At 37.6% G+C, this 21,379-nt stretch overlaps 2 protein-coding genes across 4 annotated transcripts; both read left to right on the top strand.

Annotated features, from left to right (window-relative positions):
• Positions 1-746: 746 nt before the first annotated feature.
• LOC103442037 (regulator of nonsense transcripts UPF3-like) lies at positions 747-9,102 on the top strand. Of its 3 annotated transcripts, none has more exons than XM_029107429.2 (12): positions 747-1,217; positions 1,993-2,099; positions 2,453-2,548; positions 2,674-2,772; positions 2,891-2,970; positions 3,138-3,251; positions 4,201-4,348; positions 5,020-5,090; positions 5,625-6,072; positions 6,808-6,920; positions 7,020-7,080; positions 8,061-9,102. In XM_029107429.2, the coding sequence occupies exons 1-11, from the start codon at positions 1,075-1,077 to the stop codon at positions 7,056-7,058; spliced, it is 1,458 nt and encodes a 485-aa protein (XP_028963262.2). In that variant the 5' UTR covers positions 747-1,074; the 3' UTR covers positions 7,059-7,080; positions 8,061-9,102. The 3 variants fall into 3 exon arrangements, with proteins under 3 accessions (XP_028963262.2, XP_028963264.2, XP_028963265.2); XM_029107431.2 differs by having other exon boundaries at positions 809-1,217; positions 5,029-5,090; XM_029107432.2 differs by lacking the exon at positions 7,020-7,080 and having other exon boundaries at positions 809-1,217.
• Positions 9,103-9,953: 851 nt separating this feature from the next.
• On the top strand, positions 9,954-18,579 carry LOC103441970 (prolycopene isomerase, chloroplastic). The gene is made up of 9 exons (XM_029107428.2): positions 9,954-10,326; positions 10,512-10,735; positions 10,830-10,940; positions 11,246-11,299; positions 11,383-11,670; positions 16,746-16,937; positions 17,037-17,195; positions 17,415-17,651; positions 18,096-18,579. The coding sequence occupies exons 1-9, from the start codon at positions 10,143-10,145 to the stop codon at positions 18,408-18,410; spliced, it is 1,764 nt and encodes a 587-aa protein (XP_028963261.2). The 5' UTR covers positions 9,954-10,142; the 3' UTR covers positions 18,411-18,579.
• Positions 18,580-21,379: the final 2,800 nt, after the last annotated feature.

Below are 21,379 nucleotides of genomic sequence, written 5' to 3'. Positions count from 1 at the left end.
GGGTAAGTTTTGGTTTTTTTGGTTGTTTATTCCAACCTATCAATAAAAGATGAGAATGAATGTCTCACTTGCTCGACTGATCCTTTATACAATTAATCACTTTGATGTTTTATTTAGTTACAGTTTCACGCTATAATATTTGATAAATACACCTCTATGTATTTAATAATTTATCTCTAATTTCCCTAATATTTGATTTCTCTTCAAATTTTCCAAATCTATTGCATATTTATATCATTTTTAACAAATTACTATTACAAAACATTAGAAAGTGCGCTCCAAGACTTAGAACTCGTTTAGAACTGTTTTTAGAAATAACCGAATGCGCTTCTGGTCAAAATGTTTTTAAAATTAATTATTAGTAAAAATTAAAGTGGATATTAGAAATGCACTTTACGTGCTTCCGACAAAAAGCACATGTCTGATGCTTATTTCAAAATAAATCCTGAAAAAAAAAACACTTAAAATGCATTTAGAACTTAAAAAACACTTAAAAAAAACCCTCTCAAACGAGTTACGGGGTATTAAACTTGAATTCGAATTCGCAATTTGATGAGCACATACATTTTTTTTTTGTCAAATGATAGATTCTGTTAAATTAAATGTTAAATTAACCATCAATAAGTTCGAACCTAGACCGTCGCAGCATCAAATACCTTTCCACCACCATACTAAATTGCCACTTGCTAATGAGTACATAGTACTTACCTTGGTTTCACGCTATTTCAATAATTTATTACTTCCATATGCCACGTGCCAAACACACCCACGTATGCATACGTATATCACTTCTTCGTACTCGAAACCCAGAGAGAGAACTACAGAGGAGGGGGAGAAGACCTGAAGGCGCAAAACGCAACCGTTTCAACTCACTCTTGCGTCTGTAGCATTTTCGTGCATGGCGTTTGGTGAATTAGGGGTTTCAGATCGACCTCGATCGATGATTTTCAGAAGCCAAGAAGATGTAATTTAGCGGAGATTTTTCGTGTATTTCCGAAGCAATTTGCGAAAACCGTTCGATTCTGCGGAGCTTTTAGTTGGTTTTTCTAGGGTTTTTGTTTTTGGATTGGGGAGATGATGAAGGGCCAGTTGGATCGAACCAAGGTGGTGCTTCGACACTTGCCGCCTTCGATTTCGCAAGCTGCGCTTGTGGAGCAAATCGACGTTTTCTTTGCTGGCCGCTACAACTGGGTTGCTTTTCGTCCTGGCAAGAGGAGGTTAGGGTTTTCTGGCAAATTTGTTGGTTGGTTCTACTTGAAATACAACTTCTTTCGCTGTTTTATGTGCCGTTTCGGCTTTGTTTTCTTAATTTTGTTGATGGGTTAGCATAAATTTTGTGTAGAAATCAAAAGGGGATATGTATTTGTTTGTGGGTTTACTTTAGTTCATACTGTCAACTCATGGTTTGTTAGGACCTTAGGTTCATGCTACTTGGAATGTCGACTTTGTATCGGATGGGAGTGTTGAGAGTGGGTTCTTCTGATTGCTCCGGTGTCGTCATTAACATGGAGTTTTGACCTTTCTTTTTTGTGCTCTTGAAGGTCATTGATGAATGGAAGGAAAGTCAGAAATTTTAATGTTGGCATTATCTATTGAAGCCATTTTTCATTTCAGTTTGCACGGTTGAGATTGTATACTTCTTCATAGCTACTGTGTTTTGGCATCTCCAAGTTATTGCATTTATTTTTTTATTTTTAGGGGCTATTTCGAATTATGGTCCTCACTCTGTCTATGGTGCCTCTAGAATCATTTATTCTGTCTGTTGCTTGTTTTCTGCGGCATTATTATTTTTATTATTTTGATAAATAGCTTTTGAAGCACGTTTTATGGGCGACTTGTTCTAATGTTGAAACATTTTTTCATGGCTTAAATTGTAATCATAATAGCATACTGACTGGTCATATTTGAGCATCAAGTGTTTGAAACTTTGAAGCAACATTCTGCAGGATGGAAGATTAGCTAATTTTCTTTTTTCTTGAATTAATTTTTCAGCCAAAAGAATCAGTCATATTCAAGAGCCTACATTGATTTGAAGAGGCCAGAGGATGTATTCGACTTTGCTGAATTCTTTGACGGTCATCTGTTTGTTAATGAAAAGGGTACTGTTTGAGCTTGCTTTGCGGATTTATCATACACATCAACTCTCTTGTTAGAAGTCTTATTGAAATATATCTATTCAGCTTATATGCATATTTGTTTTGGTTAATGATATTTTATTCTTTCTTTTGCTAAGGCTCTCTCCTAACTTATGGTGGTAATGAAGTTTTTTCATGTGCTTTACTTGCAGCTAAAAAAATATATAAACTGCTGATTTTTATTTTTATTATTTTTAAAAGATTTAACATGCCGTTCTCATATATTTGTCTTTGTTTAATTTCTATTTGTCTCAGGAACTTTCCACAATTTTTATTTGAGATAATGAAATTTAAAAGTATTTATTTTCCATTTTCAGGCAGTCAATTTAAAGTTATTGTTGAGTATGCTCCTTCACAACGTGTTCCAAAACATTGGTCTAAGAAGGATGGTCGTGAAGGAACCATATTCAAAGGTAATAATTTAATATGTAACATTCATTTAAAGAAAAATTCTACAGCTTGTTTTGTTGCATGTGGACTTATATATACAATTATTTTCCTGTTAGTAAGTACAAGTATTTACTTGATGAACATCTAGATCCCGAGTATTTGGAGTTTCTTGAATTCATTGCAAAGCCTGCTGAGAATCTTCCAAGTGCAGAGACACAATTGGAGAGAAGAGAAGCAGAACGATCTGGTTAGTCAGACATATCACCTAATATAATAACAAAGAAAATTTATATTTAGCATTGAATTCTCTTTTAGTGCATTCTTTCAAATGATTCATTTTTCTTGTCTAACTTTTCTTTTTAAAGGTGCTGGAAAGGACGTTCCTATAGTTACACCATTAATGGACTTTGTTCGTCAAAAAAGGGCTGCCAAGGCTGGATCTCGGGTATTTAATGGCTTATATTACTGATAACTAGGAGACGATTGATTAGTGGAATTCATACTTTCAATATGATTTTCAATTATTGCATTTTAGTGCTGTTAGGAGATGTTAAAATTGAATTTTAGATAAGCGTTGATGAGTTTCTAAGCATACTTCATCTTTGCTGACAGAGGTTACTGCCTAATGGTAAAACAAGTAGAAGAGCTGGTGCATCATCTGCTCGAAGTCCTACTTTACCTATGACCAAACGGGGTTCTGAGAGGAAAAAGAATTCTGCCTCAATGGTACTCATTTTTTTATGCATACATGTAACCGAAAGCCAGTTTATCAAATCACCTTTTTCTGTTATTTTTTTTGGCTGAATAAGTGTTTTAGTGATAAATCTCACTCTTACCCTTCCATTGATCAGAATTGAGAACTAATTGATCTAGAACACTCAGTGATTCACGACCTCCACCGTCTTTGGAATCCTTTCCGTTCCCTCGCATCATCTTGGAAATCCTAGTTAATATGGTCATAAGTTTCAAATTATAGATCATCTTTCTTCTCATTGCTTGTGTGAAACTCTGACTACATGTTCAAATATGACAAAGGCTGGTAGATATTTATGTTTAAAAATGGTTCATTAGGAGTTTGAAATTTGCATTGGCCAGACTTCTCATAATCAAATTGAGGGGTTGATAATTTCACCTTTTAACCGTTGGAGTTCCTCAGAGATGAAACAAATACATTCCGCAATGGTAACCCCCCTTTTTTGTTTATGTTCTTTCAAAGCTATAATAACATGAATTTAATACTTCTAATACTTATATTATATGCACTTTTTTTAGTCATTATATTTGATCAATGTTATTGTTATCTTATGTTATTGTTCAAAAAGTAGAAGAGATGAAACTTAGAAGGCTAGTTGTTTTTTCTACTTTTGTGTATGGGTTGTATATCCAAAATTTGAATAATTTTTGTAGGTTTTCTGCATTACTTTTGGGACTAAAAGGTATTGTACTAATGTAGAATCCTTGGCTTATCCTCTTCTTGCTGGGCCTTTTTCATCTTATTCACAGGGTTTTGCATTATTCTGTTTTCTTGTAGGTGGCTGGCTTTTGTGGCCTATGACATTTTCTTAGTTTTTCATTTTTGGCAGTTCCTAGTTCCATGTTCATCTCGGAAATTTATAATTGATTGCATGTCAAATTTTATGTTTAAGGTTATTTAGAGGGCCTGTCTGATTTGCAGTATGTTGTGAGGGATGTTAGAAAGAACACGAGTGCCAAAGACAAGTCAACATATACATTGGTACCCAAGCGCGATGATCAGCAACCTTCCGAGAAGTCTTCCATTTTGGCATCTCCAGTTGGAACTCAATTGTTTGAAGAGGAGAGTGGTATGTTAATTGATTGTTTGAGAGTATTTGCTGATGACTAGGCATTTTTTGCCCTAGTACCCTCACTCACATGTAATGGTTCAATGGTTTTCCTTGTCTATGAAGTGGAAGTATCACTTTTGATCTCTTTTAAACTTACTTTGACGTCAAGGTTCTCTTCCCTTTCATTCTTCTGGCTCTTGTGATTATGTTGCAAGTACTATAGTTTTCCCTTTAGTCAATTTCTTTTAGGAATTGTGGACTTTGCGCATTTTATCATATACAGAATTTAAGGTTTTAAGTTTTGTAGAGTTTTGAACTTTGTTCTTAGTTTGGTTATAATCTTTATTTAGTTGCAGAGAGTACTTTGAGCATTTCATAGCTAAGAAATATTTTTGGTAGCTTTCATCGTTTCAATTAATTTTCAAGTAGGTTGGTTGATATAGTTTTAAGTTTTAATTGGAGAAAATCGGAAGTTCTGCATTTACAAACTTCTTCCTTGCATCCCCTTACATTTTATTTGTAGGTTTTTTCCCTCCCTCTTTATAGTTCCCTTTTTGAGTTTTATCTTTTATTTTAGCCGCCACACCCCCCCCCCCCCTCTTCTCTTCCTGAATTCTGGTATTGCCTTTTTTTCTCTGACAGTGAGTTGCTTTCCATTTTTGATCTATAAGTTCTTACCCCTATTTCAGGAGTTTCAGGTGCTGATGCTGGGAAAAAGAAAGTCTTGCTTGTGAAAAGGAAAGAGAAGGAGATATCTCATGTAAACCTCCTCCTTGCTTGATCTCATTTACTATTGGTTATCTTTTGGTCTACAATGGTGGGGCGAGAGGGCTTTTTATGTTTTCTGATGTAGTTCTGTCAATATGCCAAATGATGCCAGTTAAAACCAACATACTAGTTAACTTGTTCTACTTTTTGCACAGCATGATATAATTTAACACTAGATTCAGTTATGACTGGAAATATTGACTATAGGTGCAGACGGTAGTGATAACGACATGCATGTTATAGTATGCATGGATTGCAGTTTCAGCATGATATAATTTAACGCCAAATTATATTGTTTATTGTGTGCATGTTTCTGTGGAAAATCTAGGTGTGACTATCTACTTAATTTGCATAATTTAAGCATATGTTATATAAAAATAAACTTTTAGCTTCTGAAAAAAAATGGTCATCAAATAAGTTGCAAAGTGGCAACATTTTGTTTGCGTATTTAGATGGGCTGAGGGCTTTGACACCGAGAAATGTGATCTCCTTTTACTTCTGCTCATGTCTATCACTCCTTGTGCAGGTGCCGGCGAACATGTCACAGCAGCATAGTACATATTCTAAAAACATGGGTGGTTCAGTTGCACTTAAACAGAACCCGCGTCATCATGATAATGGAAGGATTATAAAAAGCATACTTCTAAACAAGGATGCATGTCAAAGTCAGTCTTCTGGGACTCACTCCGAGCAGCAAATCCAGAGTTCAAGTTCAGATAGGGACAAAAGACTTCCTCGGTCGCAACATGTGCAATTGATTTTAAAGGAAACAAATGGAGCTCCAGATCATAAGATAGTTGGGAATGACTTGCATGGTAGTTATAGTGAGAAGCAGGAGAAACGGACGAGGAATAAGGACAGACCTGATCGTGGTGTATGGACTCCTCTTAATCGTTTAGATGGATCATCTGCAAGCGATGAGTCTTTGTCGTCTGCTTTTCAACCTGATCATTCACTCCTAGATTCTTCAGAAGGTGCGACTACTATTCAAAGGAAACTTTGTTTTAGGGTTACATTGCTAGGTACTCTAATCAATGTTTATATTTCTTTCCATGAATAATTGAAAATATATGGACATAGGTAAGAAAATATTATTGTTGAAACCTTGAAGAGCTTATCAGGCATTATTTTGCATGAATAATAAAAAAAAAATCCTGTGTAGAGTTCTTATATCAAATACTGAGTGGAAGTTAAAACCCAGGTATTAGATATCTGTGTAGGTTCCAAAAACACAATTATGGACGAAAATTTTAATGTCTCTATATTGGTAAAAGTAAGAGAAACATATTTTTGTGAAACTTCAGATGCTGTTTATTTGATCAATAATTTATTATTTTGACTATAAAAAAACTAGTTAAATGTAGGTCCATAGGAGCTCCCTTCTTTCTACATATAGTACAGCTTACATGCTTACTCTTAAATTGTTGTAGTGACTAGTGACTGATTGAAATATGTCAAATTTCCACTTGTAATTTTGGTAGAACTATTGAAATTCTGAACAAACACAGGAAGTGGCAGTTTAATGCATTTACTATTCCAGGACCAAAACATCAATATTTTGGCAAAAATACTGATGTTTCTGTATGACTAGCAAATGTTTTGCACATTAAAGCACCTATGCATCTGCACGATCTATGCATCTTTGGCTAGGCAGGAGCTTGGTGCATTTTTCTTGATGCGGTAATAACAAATACTAATACTTTATGCAGGCTCCCATAAACATCATGGTCGCCGTGGAGCAACACATGGTGTTAAGGATCTTGATGGCTCTCCAGTTGCCGGTGAAGGAAAACATTCGAAGAGAGGCTATGGCTCCCATGAGGTGCTTGTTTTTCAGCATATTGCTTAACTTGTGTTCAATATCTTGTCTTTTATTCATTCTGTAATAGGCTGTTACACTTTTACTTTAATGTGTCTGCAGAAACAAGTGTGGGTTCAGAAGTCAAGTTCTGGTTCCTGAGGATTTTCTTTTTGTTAAATTGGTAAACACAATCTTATATCCATCATCATCTGAATTATCCTGATGATCATCTGAATTACCCTGCTTTCATTCTTTTGTACACAATGGATAATTGATAGTCAGTAAAAAGTCGATACAAGTCAATTGAAAAAGAGTGATACCTGTTACTGATAAGAGAGAAACTAAGCTTAGGTGGTAGGAACATATGCATTATAGACCTCTAAGAGGTAGACCACTGAAAGTAGACAGATCAAAACTAACATGTAATTCATTTGCAATATGGGATGGCTCTTTTATGTATTTAATTAATTAGGTTTTGATCCAAGTCTTCTAATTGTTTAGTGACCAGTAAGAAGGGAATTAACTGTCTAATGATCTAGTTTTGAAAAATCAATTTTTTATGTGTAATAATCACTCTTTCGCACACCAATAGTACGGGCCATCAATTGTGGTAATCATTGGAGCTGGAGGACAGCTCAACTTAAATGAGGTCATTTGTCATCTTGTATGAATTATGGTAGCCTAATGCATCATATGAAGTTTCTTGTCCTGTTCTATATGGCTTTCATTTGAGATTCCAGGAGCCTCTCTCGTTTGTGATGGTATGTTGTGACAATTTCTATTCCCAGCACTGCCGAAGATGCTATCTTTTTATTGTCTTCTTTAACTGCTAGCCGTGCTATCATTTTCTAGAACTACTGTGTGCACAACTGCATTAATTTGTTATTTAAGTCTAGCGTTTCTTATTGAAGCTCCGTGTCTATCCGCACTTCTCCCTCCTGCAGTATTGTTGAATCCATGCATGATCTACCAGCATTGAAAATAATATATAGATATTGTGTTACATGTATGATAGGTAGTTAAGAAATCTGTGCATGCATGATTAGTATATATTGCAAGAAATTGAGAAAAGAAGGAAACAACTCTTCTTATAAGAGGTTTAAATCAGGATTTGTCTTTTTATAAACGACTTAAAATTGGTTTCTGTTTATGACTTTGCAGTGTGATGTTTGGCTACTTCAACCTTGAGAGTGAATTACCAAAAAGAAAAATAAAAGAACCTTCAGAGTGAGCATGTACCAGTGCCCTGAAGCTGTCTGATTTTTTCCAGACAGATTACAGAGTTGTAAACAAAGCGTCGGCAGCATTGAAAGATATTCCTTTTGGAAAGCCATACGGAGTGATGGAGACACAGGTATATAAACATAGCATGGGTTTGAAGAAATTTCCAAGTTTGCTGGTGTCGGCATGGAAATAGGAGGGGAAAGGAAGAATAGTAAAAGACATCAGCATCATTAAGGTATGTAACAGTTTTTATCAGAGTGCCCCCCAACAATGCGCTCCTCGCAGAAGGGTTACGCACACATTCCTTCTTGTCCTTCACTGGTTATCGGGATATTTAGGTATTTATGTTATAGATGGTTGTCGTCCATTAGTATAACTGTAAATATGAAGGCGGAGCACTATGTGCGGCTTCACGGTTTATTTCTTGTGTATCTACGCCCTGTTGCGAGCAGTGTAGCATCTGCAACCAGTTTGTATTGTAAGGCCCTGGAGTTTTCTCAGATACTCTGATTGCTGGCTTGTTTCGAGTAGAAAAGACAGCTCGAGCCATTTTGCAGTTGATGCCCGGGTGAGTGACTGAATGATTGGGTCTATGTCTTGGCAGTGTTTCACCTTGTATTAACGGAAGGAGACATTGTTCTGAGTGGAGATTGCCGGAATATAGTTTGTTCGTTTGCTCTCTTTCTCTGTCTTTGTCTCTCTCTGGAAAAATGGCTTCCGACCAATCTTGCCACGGCGAGTGGGAGGGCCACATGAAGCCCGACCATCGGGCCGAGGAGCCTCTAGGGCATACGTCATGACACAGAGTTGGAATGCAATGTTGATGATTGGAATTGTATATTTCGAATTCTATATGTGCTTGTTATGGCTATAGGTTTTTCGAGGTAGCGGAACTGTATAGGAAACACAAAATGGAAACACTAACGCTCGTTTGGTGGTGTGAACGTATATTTGATGAACTGCTTAAAGTTTTTACCAATCGGACTTTTTGTTTTCTGCCATCGTAAGACAGCTAAAGTAAGATGAGAGAAAAACGGTTAAGGTGGTTTGAACACGTGAACTGAAAAATATAAGATGTTCTGGTTAGAAGAGTGACTATGAGACGGAGGCTCAGGACGAAAGGGGTAGACGAAGACCTAAGAAGACTTAGAAAGTGACCATAAGAAAAGATGAGTACGTGGAGTTAACGGAAGACTTGGTGTAAGATTGAGCGCATTGATGTTCTATGATTCATACATGCGATCCCAATTAATGATACGAAGCTTGGTTGTTGTTGGTAAAACGGTTGAAATATTAATCTTAAGTAGGACTAGGACAAACTAGTTATTGTCGGAAGAAAAGTGATTTTCGCACATTTTCTCTAAGTGCACAAGGAGAATGTTGGAATCACATGTGGTTATATCTCATGTTGGGATTAATTTTTTTTAATTTTTTTTTTTATGAACGGTAACATTAGTGGATTAAAATATTAGCTAGTAGGAAAAGGGGGATCAGTGAGAATTGAACTCGCATCAGGGTGCATAGGCATGATTGCTTTCTGCATTGCGGTAACGCGCTATCTGGTGACCAATTATAAAACATAAACAAGAGCAAAAAAGTAAGGAACCAATTCTAAGTTTTACTCTCACAAAGGAAAGGAAAGTAAATAAATGGAATGATCACCATCTTTGAGCGGTAATAATGCTCATCACTTCATTAATTATCGTTAAACGAATTCGATTTAATCTATTCATTACACAAATATCAAAATTTAAACTGCAATCAAATGAGGTGACGAGCAAAAATATTACTTCCTGAATGGAGTTGAGTTTTGCTCATTTTCCCCAATGCTGATGGATAAACCCACAAATAAAACAAGGGATGGAGATTGGAAGTGGAAGCAGGGCTGAGAAATTGATGACGTGGCTAGCTACAAAACACCAAGTCCTACTCTCTTCTTTACCAACCAAGCAAACTTTTAGTTGGAACTGAAAACCGAGATTGCATGAGGAACTCCCAAAGCTCGAAAATATTTTGACAATGGCATTGGCAGCATTTCCAAATGCTACTCTTCAGTTTTTCCAACCTCATCTCTCTCCTTCCACCTTGCAATCCACAACGGTCAGAAATCATCCTGTTTTGGCGCGAAGTTCCGTCGGACAGGCCCCCTCTTCTTCCACCGGGGCTGGGGCTGCCTCTCTCCAAGACAACAAATCTTTCTCAGGTAACTCTCTCTCTCTCTCTCTCTCTCTCTCTCTCTGTCTATGTGGGATAAGTAACGCACATTATCTCATCTTTAGAAAACTACTGAATCCCCAGTGATCTCCTCCCCTAACGACTAACAGTTTAACCCTTTTAACGCTATCGTTTGTCCAAAAAAAGAAAATAACTACTGAACCTGTTGTGCAGGGAAGGCAGAGGCTGATGTTGTAGTCATTGGAAGTGGTATCGGGGGACTGTGTTGCGCGGGGCTTTTGGCTAGGTACCAGCAAGATGTTCTTGTCTTAGAGAGTCATGATCTGCCTGGGGGTGCTGCTCATTCATTCGAGATTAAAGGCTTTCAGTTTGACTCCGGCCCCTCTCTATTCTCCGGATTTCAGTCCAAAGGCCCTCAGGCTAATCCTCTTGGACAGGTCAGTTGTTCCTTCTGCTCATTTTTCTTTGCTTTCTCTTTTCTTTTCTCTGCTCGTTATGATAAGGAGGACTTATTCGTGTTCCGTAATTCAGGTTCTTGATGCATTGGGGGAGGCAATTCCTTGTGCCAGTTATGATTCGTGGATGGTCTACTTACCTGAAGCTGAATTTCTATCACGCATTGGTCCCACGGAGTTTTACAAGGTCGAATCTTGTTGTGAATTGTACATGTTTCATTACCTTAACCTTAATTTGGCCTGTCTTATGCTGGCTTATTATTGCTTACTTATCTCTCGGGAACTCTCCGGCGAGGATGCAAGTTTCTCCTGAAACAATGAGCAATTCGTAGCTAATCATTAGTCAATAAACTTGCATGTTGGTAGATTTTTCTTCGCATCCCCTTTGTTACATCTGTCTAGCCTCTTTTTAATCATTAGTTTGTCCCATCGATAATTCGTTGAGAATTTTACAGTCAAATTCACTATGTTTGGTTTTTTCCCTCCTTCCAGGACCTCGAGAAGTATGCAAGTCCAAATGCAGTTCGAGAGTGGAAAAAACTTCTTGTGAGTACCATCAGTATATATCTTGATTTTCTGCAGTTCTCTTTTGGGTTACCTCTCATATGAAAAGTGAAACTCTTCTACAGGATGCCATTCTCCCGTTGTCTGCAGCTGCAATGGCTCTGCCTCCGCTTTCCATCCGAGGGGATTTAGGTGTTCTTTCCACTGCTGGAGCTAGATACGCTCCCTCTCTCTTGAAATCTTTTGTTGAAATGGGACCGCAGGGAGCACTTGGTGCCACAAAGCTTCTCAGACCATTCTCAGAAATCGTTGACTCGTTGGAACTGAAAGATCCCTTTATACGTAACTGGGTGGACCTACTGGCTTTCTTGCTTGCTGGGGTGAAATCTAATGGTATACTTTCAGCAGAGATGGTAACTAATATGCATTAAGTCCTACATAAATTCTTAAAGAGTCAAGTAAAATTAGTTAGATGTGTGTTAAGTTTCTTATGTAAATAGATAGATTAGACAAGGATATAATTGTAATTAGAGCAGTGTACTGTCTATATATACACTGCTGCATACTGTAAGATTATTACATTGAATCAATATATGAGAGATATTTAGAAACTGTGAGTCTTGGCTTTCTACATGGTACCATCGCCAAACCGCCTCACGGCCTCTCTTCGATCCTGCAATTTTCTTCTTCGATCTTCCGCTCCTCTCTGATCGTCTTCTCCGACGTGATTGTTTGCGTCTGATTCAGATTCTTGATTTCTTTTTCTTGCATCTTGATGGCGTCTCCCTCTGATTCTTCTTCTCCAATTGAGTCGGTGCCTCCTTCAAACCCTAATTCTTCTTCCCCAAATCTCAATACCTCTCAGATGTATCATTCTCTCACGATTCAGAACATTGGCAGTATGGTTCCGATCAAGCTCCGGCGATCCAATTATCTGCCGTGGCGGGCCTTGTTTGCTCCGATTCTTCGTCGCTACAAGCTTCTAGGGATTGTTGATGGCACTGAGCCCTGTCCCTCTCCCTTTCTTCCAGATCGCTCAATCAATCCACATTTTGAGCAATGGTATGAGAAAGATCAGAATCTGCTTATCTGGTTCAATTCGACGCTTTCTGAGGAAATCATTCCGTTCACCGTCGGTGTTTCCTCCGCTCGTGATCTCTGGCTCAAACTTGAGCAGCGTTTTGGTGGTGTCTCGGATGCACACATTCATCAATTGCGTTCGAAGCTTCAAAATATTCAGAAAGGCTCTCAATCCATGGCTGACTATCTTCAACAAATCAAGGAGATCTCAGATTCTCTCACTGCCGCTGGTGCCTCTGTCACCGATCGTGATCTCATTGCTGCGACTCTTGCCGGTCTCACTGATGATTTTGAATCTTTCACTGATTCTATCTTACTTCGTCTTTCTTCTACCTCGTTGGATGAATTACATGGCTTGTTGCTCACTAAGGAGTTATCCATGGAGCGTCGCAAGAAATCTTCTTCTTCTGAGCCTTTTCATGCTTTCTCTGTGCAAAGCCAAGCGCCTCTCCTTCCTACACCACCACCACACGCTCTGGTTGCTCCAAATCCTGGCGCATCACCACTTCAGAATTCTTTTCGGTATAATTCTACCAGAAGCTACACTCGTGGCTCTAACCGAGGATTTTCCCGTGGTTCTAATCGCAACTACAATCGTGGTTCCAATCGTGGTAATTTCAACTCTGGTTTCAATCGAGGATCTTATAATTCTGGATTCAATCGTCCTGCTTCTTCTTCAGGTCACAAAACTTCTTGTCAAATTTGTGGTTCTACCAGTCATGAAGCTCTTGATTGCTTCGACCGAATGAATCCAGAAATCTCAGGCAAGTTTTCTCCAGCTAAACTTGCTGCCATGTGTGCTCATTATACTGCAAAGTCCTCCAATTCTTGGCTCATCGACTCGGGTGCTACCTCTCACATTACGAATGATATATCCAATATCCAATCTCCTACTCCCTATCATGGTGAAGACAAGGTGTACATCGGAGATGGTAAAGGTCTGTCTATCGATCATATTGGCACATCTATTTTACATACTCCTGCTCACTCTTTTAAACTGCACAATGTTCTTCATGTGCCTCAAATGCAGCATAGTCTTCTCTCTGCTTATCAGTTTATTAAAGATAATGATTGTTCTTTGACTCTTGATATTAATGGATCCTCTGTCAAGGATCGTTTTACGGGGAGGACGCTTTTGCGGGGCCAAGTTAAAGATGGATTCTTTCCGCTTCATGGTTCACCTGCTCTCTCCACTGTCTCTCATTCTCCTACTGCCCTTGTAAGTACTGCTGCTAATGTTCGCATATGGCACAGCAGACTTGGTCATCCATCTTCTGCTATTTTTCGTAAAGTTTTGTCTACCAATAAAGTTGTTGTCCATGGCACATCCTCTCTGGCCTTCTTCTGCAAAGACTGTGCTTTAGCAAAGAATCACAAGCTTCCTTTTGGTTCTCCTCAATCTGTATCTACTGCAAGTCTAGAACTGTTGCACTGTGATGTCTGGGGCCCATCTCCTGTTGTATCAGTGAGTGGCTATAGATATTACTTGCTTATTGTTGATGATTACAGCAAGTATAGCTGGTATTTTCCTTTAAAGTCCAAGTCCTCTGTATTTTCAACCTTTGTGGACTTCAAGTCCTATGTAGAGAACGCTATTGGTAATAAAATAAAGGTTGTTCGCTCTGATTCAGGGGGTGAGTTTACTAGTCACCAATTTCAGCATTTTCTTAAACTTCATGGCATTTTCCAACAATTTAGTTGTCCTCATACTCCTCAGCAGAATGGATGTGTTGAACGGAAACATCGTCATTTGGTTGAAACTGCTCGTACACTCTTGGTGCAATCTCAAGTGCCTCATAAGTTTTGGGTTGAAGCCTTTTCCACTGCTACTTATCTGATTAATCGACTTCCCCTTGGTGGTGTACTGCAATCCCCTTGGGAACTTCTCTTCGGCACTTCTCCAGATTATTCTCGGCTCAGAATTTTTGGTTGTTGTTGTTATCCATGGCTCAGACCTTATACTACGTCCAAGTTGGCCAGCAGAAGTACATCCTGTGTTTTCCTTGGGTATAGTCTTCAACACAAGGGGTATCGTTGTCTTGATCCAGTCACACAACGTGTCTATATCTCTCGGCATGTCCTTTTTGATGAGACTACCTTTCCATTTCAGAGTTTATCTTCTGCCTTTCCTGGTGCATCTCCTGTTCTTACTGATCCTTCTCCAGTGAATTCCTCTGTCAATTTACAATTTACCATACCTGCTGCTCAATCTGGTTCCTCTACAGTCCCTCAAGTGCATCTTCCTGCACCTGGTGATGTTCCAGTACCTCAAGTAAATCTTCCAGTACCTGTTGATGTTTCGGTACCTCCAGAGGATCTTCCTGTTACTCATGAGCCTTCTTCCGTCCCTAATACCCATCCTATGATCACTAGGTCTAAAGCTGGTATCTCTAAACCCAAGGCCTACTCAGCCACCAAACACCCTTTACCTGATACGGTTGATATTATCCCCACTACTTATCTTCAGGCCTCTAAACATATCCATTGGCGGTCTGCTATGCAGGATGAAATCAATGCCCTGCAGTCCACTGGCACTTGGTCTCTCGTTCCTTTTACCTCCCAACAAAATATTGTTGGATGTAAGTGGGTGTTTCGGGTCAAGAAACATCCTGATGGCACTATAGATCGATACAAAGCTCGGCTTGTGGCCAAAGGATTTCATCAGCAAGCTGGTTTGGATTACACGGAAACATTCAGTCCTGTTGCAAAACCAGTCACCATTCGCATTCTTCTCTCTCTTGCAGTTCAACATGACTGGTTTCTCAATCAATTGGATATCAGTAATGCTTTTCTGCACGGTGACCTTCAAGAAGATGTCTACATGCAGCAACCTCCTGGATTCAGTGATCCCACTTATCCCCATCATGTCTGCAAGCTTCGCAAATCCTTGTATGGCTTGAAGCAAGCCCCTCGGGCCTGGTTTGAAAAATTATTTGCAGTCCTTAAGTCCTTGGGCTTCCATCAATCTCAATCTGATGCTTCTTTATTTGTGCTCCAAGACGGTGTTCCTGTTATTGTCTTGGTGTATGTTGATGACATACTTGTCATAGGTCCTAATACTGCAGCTTGTCAACGTTTCATTCAGAAACTCAGTACTGTTTTCCCTGTGAAGGATTTAGGCCCCTTGCATTATTTTTTGGGTCTTGAGGTTCAGCGATCTGCTGATGGTCTTTTCTTACATCAAAGCAAGTATATTTCTGACTTACTTCACAAGACCCGCATGGCTGGTGCTAAGCCATGTCTCACTCCTCTTGGCTCTCATAAACTTGATCACACCGGTCCATTGTTGCATGATCCCACAGAATACAGATCTATTGTCGGTGCATTGCAATACCTAACTTGGACACGACCTGATTTATCTTTTGCTGTCAATCAAGTCTGTCAATTTATGCATGCTCCCCGAGAACCCCATCTTCAAGCCGCCAAACGTATTCTCCGATTCCTTAAAGCCACTGTGAGTCATGGTTTGTGGTTCAAGAAAGGGACTGTTCATCTTACTGCCTATTCTGATGCTGATTGGGCTGGCTGCCCTTTTGATCGCCGATCTACTAGTGGCTATTGCATATTTCTGGGATCCAATCTTATTAGCTGGAGTGCTAAGAAGCAACCTACGGTTGCTCGTTCATCAACTGAAGCCGAATACAGATCGTTAGCGCACACCGCTGCTGAAATCACATGGATTTGTAAAGTGTTCAAAGATCTTGGCCTTCATCTTCCTCAAGTCCCTTCTCTCTGGTGTGACAATCTGTCTGCCATCTCTCTTGCGTCTAATCCAGTCTTTCATGCTCGAACCAAACATATTGAACTTGATTACCATTATATCCGAGAGTTGGTCCTTGCTAATCTTCTCAAAGTCCAGTATGTGTGTTCTCATGATCAGTTAGCTGATATTCATACTAAATCTCTGTCTAAATCCAGATTTCTGTATTTGCAATCCAAGCTTGCTCTTGGACCTTTCGATGCCTCCAAGTTCAGCTTGAGGGGGTGTAAAGAGTCAAGTAAAATTAGTTAGATGTGTGTTAAGTTTCTTATGTAAATAGATAGATTAGACAAGGATATAATTGTAATTAGAGCAGTGTACTGTCTATATATACACTGCTGCATACTGTAAGATTATTACATTGAATCAATATATGAGAGATATTTAGAAACTGTGAGTCTTGGCTTTCTACAATTCTCTGGGTTTGTTATAAGTGCATATATATGCTGTGCTCGAAGCTTGTCTAGCGGTCTGTACTTGTTTTCCAACTTGTTACATACAATAAAATTAATCTTTGCGGCTAGCTAATGATGTTTTCGACTCTTCAAACTATTTCTTACTTCTATGATTTCCAATTTTAACATAAAATGCAAGACGTTGTCATGTCACTAGAGCATTGAATAACAGTTTTGTTCTCCGATTTTTCAGATTTACATGTTTGCAGAATGGTATAAGCCAGGTAGCTGTCTTGAGTACCCTCTGCACGGAAGTGGTGCAGTTGTTGATGCTCTTGTCCGGGGAATGAAGAAATTTGGTGGGCGTATTTCTCTAGGAAGTCACGTAGAAAAGATTGTTGTCGAAAATGGTCGAGCAGCAGGAGTCAAGCTAAGAAGCGGTCAAGTGAGTAAATTATGTGTGATAAAATAAACTTTTGAAGTCTTTGAAGTGAATTATATGTAGTTTATGTGTTAAACATTCGAACAAACGTTTACGCTGCAGTTTATACGTGCAAAAAAAGCAGTTGTTAGCAATGCATCTATGTGGGACACCCTAAATCTATTACCTAAGGAAGTTGTTCCAAAGTCATTTCTCGACAGGACTAAGACGACCCCCCAGTGTGAATCGTTCATGCATCTTCATTTGGGATTCGATGCAAAGGTGAGTGATCCGATCGAGAAGCTGACATAAGTAGTAACATGATCCCGACTCTCTCTCTCACTCTCTCAAGGATCACCCTGCATATATCATAGCTATAATGATCTGAAATAACTTGCGAAACTATTGCCTGCAAAGCTCCTGGTGTTGTATAAACCTTGTAGTTCATTTCAAAAATCTTAGGTTGTTTAATATGTGTTCGAAATCCTGCTTATCAACCAGGACATACGCGAGGACTTGGGGATTCATCACATAGTTGTTAATGACTGGGATCGAGGAGTAGATGCCGATCAGAACGTTGTTTTGATATCTATACCTAGCGTACTAAGTCCGGATCTTGCACCACCTGGGAAACATGTGTTGCATGCTTATCTTCCCGGAACCGAACCCTTTGATTTGTGGAAAGGATTGGACCGTAAAAGCTCTGCATACAAAGAGCTCAAAGCTGAAAGATCTGAGGTACGTGCGTATGCTTTCTTATCATTCGATTTATTTATTCTGCAGCCGTCAAAATTACTAAAACAAGTACAATCCAGTTGCGAACTTACAGCCACATTCTCATTCGTCGAATTCAAAGAAGACAGAACAAGAGAATATATAGCGCAGCCCTACAAAAACCGAAAAAACTAAACATAGTCCTAATGCGAGCATATAAACTCAACCGAGTTATATAAACACCAACTTCCGAAAAAGCATGTTGATAGTGTATAATTAATAGATCGAATTCGATTTCCACTATGGTTTCTCAAAACTTCATTGACCTGCTGAGACTAGTGCAACGTTACATGAGTAACATGTCATAATCTGAATTACAAGAAAGCGAAGAAACACGAGGACATGTTCCTCGGTTCCTTCCAAACATGTGTCAACTGCATTGCTTATGATTAATCACTTGTAATCCAGGTTATGTGGAGAGCCGTGGAGCGTGCAGTTGGTCCTGGATTTAGCCGTGAGAAATGCGAGGTGAAGTTAGTCGGATCTCCATTGACACACCAGAGGTTTCTTCGAAGGAACCGAGGAACGTATGGTCCAGCAATACAAGCCGGTAAAGGTTCCTTCCCGGGGCATTCAACTTCCATCCCTCAGCTTTATTGTTGTGGTGACTCTACATTTCCCGGCATCGGCGTCCCTGCAGTTGCTGCCAGTGGTGCCATTGTAGCCAACTCACTAGTTTCTGTGTCTCAACACTCTCAACTTCTTGATGCCATTGGAATTTGAATTTTCTTATTAACTTTTTTGTAACATTTCTCAGAGTTTTATTTGTCTTTTACACACTTTTGGGTTGTATAATTTCTTCCTCTGAGAAATGTGTTATAACTTATACTGCTACATATTATGAATGGATGATACAATATTATGTATCTACTATTGTATTCAAAGAAGAAAATGTGGCATCGTATATGTAACTAAAGGGTTCATCTAATTTATTTTGTAAAAAGAAATTAAAATTTGAGGCAACTGATATGGAATGGGTTCACCTTTTCCTTGTGATGCATGTCAAAAAATACATACCGTCAAACAATTTAAAAAACCAAACCGAACCACTAAACCAATTTACTTTTGGTTTGGTTTGGTTTTGATACTTTTGGAACTTACCAAGCCAAACTGAACCGATCATGTATCTTTTAATTATTTATTTATTTATTTTACACATGTCAATTTATTATAGGTAATTTAGAGGTCTTACCATACACATTTATAAGTCTCAACATATTATAAGTTGTAATGACTATCATCATTTAGGAGATCTATATGTATTTTATGTATATGTGAGGTTGTAATTAATAAATCGTTTTCTATCATGAGATTTTATTCAATTGAAACTTATTTATATTTGAATTGATGAAATTTTTATGTTCTAAAAAACTTAATCTTTCAGTCGAATTAGAATACGTGAGATGTATGGATGCTTAGAAGATTAAAACTCTTGAAATTTTGAACGTTTTCTATTTATGTATTGAATAAGCATAAACCGACCGAACCAAACTGATCAACAATAATTTAATTTGGGTCGATTTCAATAATGGAATTAGCCAAAACCGAATCAAACCGAACCGTTGAATACTAGCTGATTCAGTTATATTTTAGGAAAATTAATGAAAAGGGCTTGAAAACTTTGAGTTTTAATGATAAGGTCAAAATAAAGGGTAAAGTGAATAGTACAAGGATTAACTTTTTGGTGTAAAAATGTGGTTTTTCATTAAAGTGAACAGTACCGGGAGCTTTTCGTTAAAGTTCCCACATTTTTGGTGTTAAACCGAACAAACTGATCCGCTCCAACCCTAACAAAAACTGTATGTTGCCATCCAAGAATTTTAAATGCTTTGGATGAAGATGGGGAATGCAAAGAGATAATGCATGCAAGAATGATTATTAAGTTCCAAAAAAGTCAACATAATGGAAGGTAGAGGTCGACCCCAATGATGCAGATGCTGACCCCACATTACATGCATTTTGATCGAGTGGTCCACTTCCATGATATATCAAAAGCTCCATGCATATGCTTTTCTTTTTTCTTATGTCAAAAGAAAATGAGTAGAGGAACTTATAGTGGTTAAGGCTTCCACAACTCACACGTAAAACCTAACTACTAGTATATATCTGGTAAAGAACTTATTCAATTGGAATTACAATGCAATACGATTTTTCGTTAATTCAATTCTCATAATTACATGATTAGATCACATAAGGACTAAGCAATTTTGCTAGTTTTGAAGCAATGTGAATTTTTAAGTTCATATGATTCACATATATATGATTGAATTTCTTACTCAATCGTAATCAAACACTTAGAATTCTTAATTATATCTCATAGCAAGTCTCCCTCGACATTGAAGATTTAAAGATAGATGCACGTGCTTGATCTAACATGTCTATGTAACATCATTAAAGATAAAGAAAACATATTCATACGACAACTATGGTATTTCAGGTTTAAAGACTAATTTGTTTATTGCAACTAAGAGATATCTTGTTTGACATGTAAGTAAAACTTTCTTGATAAATTTGTCTTATTGACTGTGTTTAGTGTGCGCAATCCTATTAAGCACATACTTATCTTAGTATTCTAACACGAATGAGTTGAGAATAGTCATTATCATAGTTGAATTAAGTACTAAATAGTGCGTGCTAGTCTTTAAGGACTTATATTAATCCTATAATATGGAATTATTTATTATACATCGTTAAAATTGAAAGGTCTCATTAATCTAACTTCTTTATATTGCTTTATTTCATTTATGATCTTTAGACTTTTTTATTTTTTATTTTTATTTTTATTATTTTTATGTTTTTTGAAAAGACGGTAGCTTAGTGGTTAGATGTTAGATTAGAGAGTTGACTAGGTTCAAACCCACACTAAGATGTAATGACATAACTTCTTTTCACCACTATGGTAAATGACCACTTGCATGATCCTTAGACTTTGTTGTATAAGATAATAACAATATTAATTTATTTTAAGGTTTTTAATACGATGATCTATTTACACTAATGCTGAAGGGAATAAATTGGTATGCTATTCACAAGATCTGAACCTAAAATTTTGTGAAAATAAATATTACTAAACTATAGTACTGAGTGGCTATAATAATTAATTACATAAAACAACATATTTGACCTTTTGATTAATACATCAAAAAATAAAGTAATAAGATAAACTATCCTTAAAAGATACTTCAAATTATTGGCTTTTAGAGCATGCTTTCTACCTGGTTGTCTTGTGGGCCTCTTTTATTGGGATTTATCCTAATTCTTTGGACATTTTGTTCTTGAAAAGTTATTTTTGGCTCACTCAATTGATCTTTTTTTTTTTTAAGAACTACTCAATTGATCTTTATGTAAATTCCAAGTTGTCAGAAATTCGAATTAGAGATTTTTTTTCAACATTTGAATAGGTGCAGGACCTTCATGCTTGATGGATTATACCTTGGATGATCTTGTAAGTTGAAACTGTTGAGTAATCATGCTTGTATATATATTAGACTAATTTAAACTTAGAATACAAGTGATTGGATATTAGAAAGAAAAAAAAAAATTCAACAATTTGTATTACAACATTTGATGTCCTAGATTGTGTTCCCGCGCACTGAAAAATTTATACTCTTAATTATAATGAAAAATAAGTATCAATAAATCGTAATAATAAGCGACAAAAAAGGACCAAAATTAAAAGTATAGAATCTTAT

This window comes from Malus domestica, chromosome 08 (genome assembly GCF_042453785.1).
Source record: "Malus domestica chromosome 08, GDT2T_hap1".
Taxonomy (NCBI): Eukaryota; Viridiplantae; Streptophyta; class Magnoliopsida; order Rosales; family Rosaceae; genus Malus; species Malus domestica.
The sequence above is the reverse complement of the archived record's forward strand: the minus strand, read 5'-3'. Positions and strand labels throughout refer to the sequence as shown.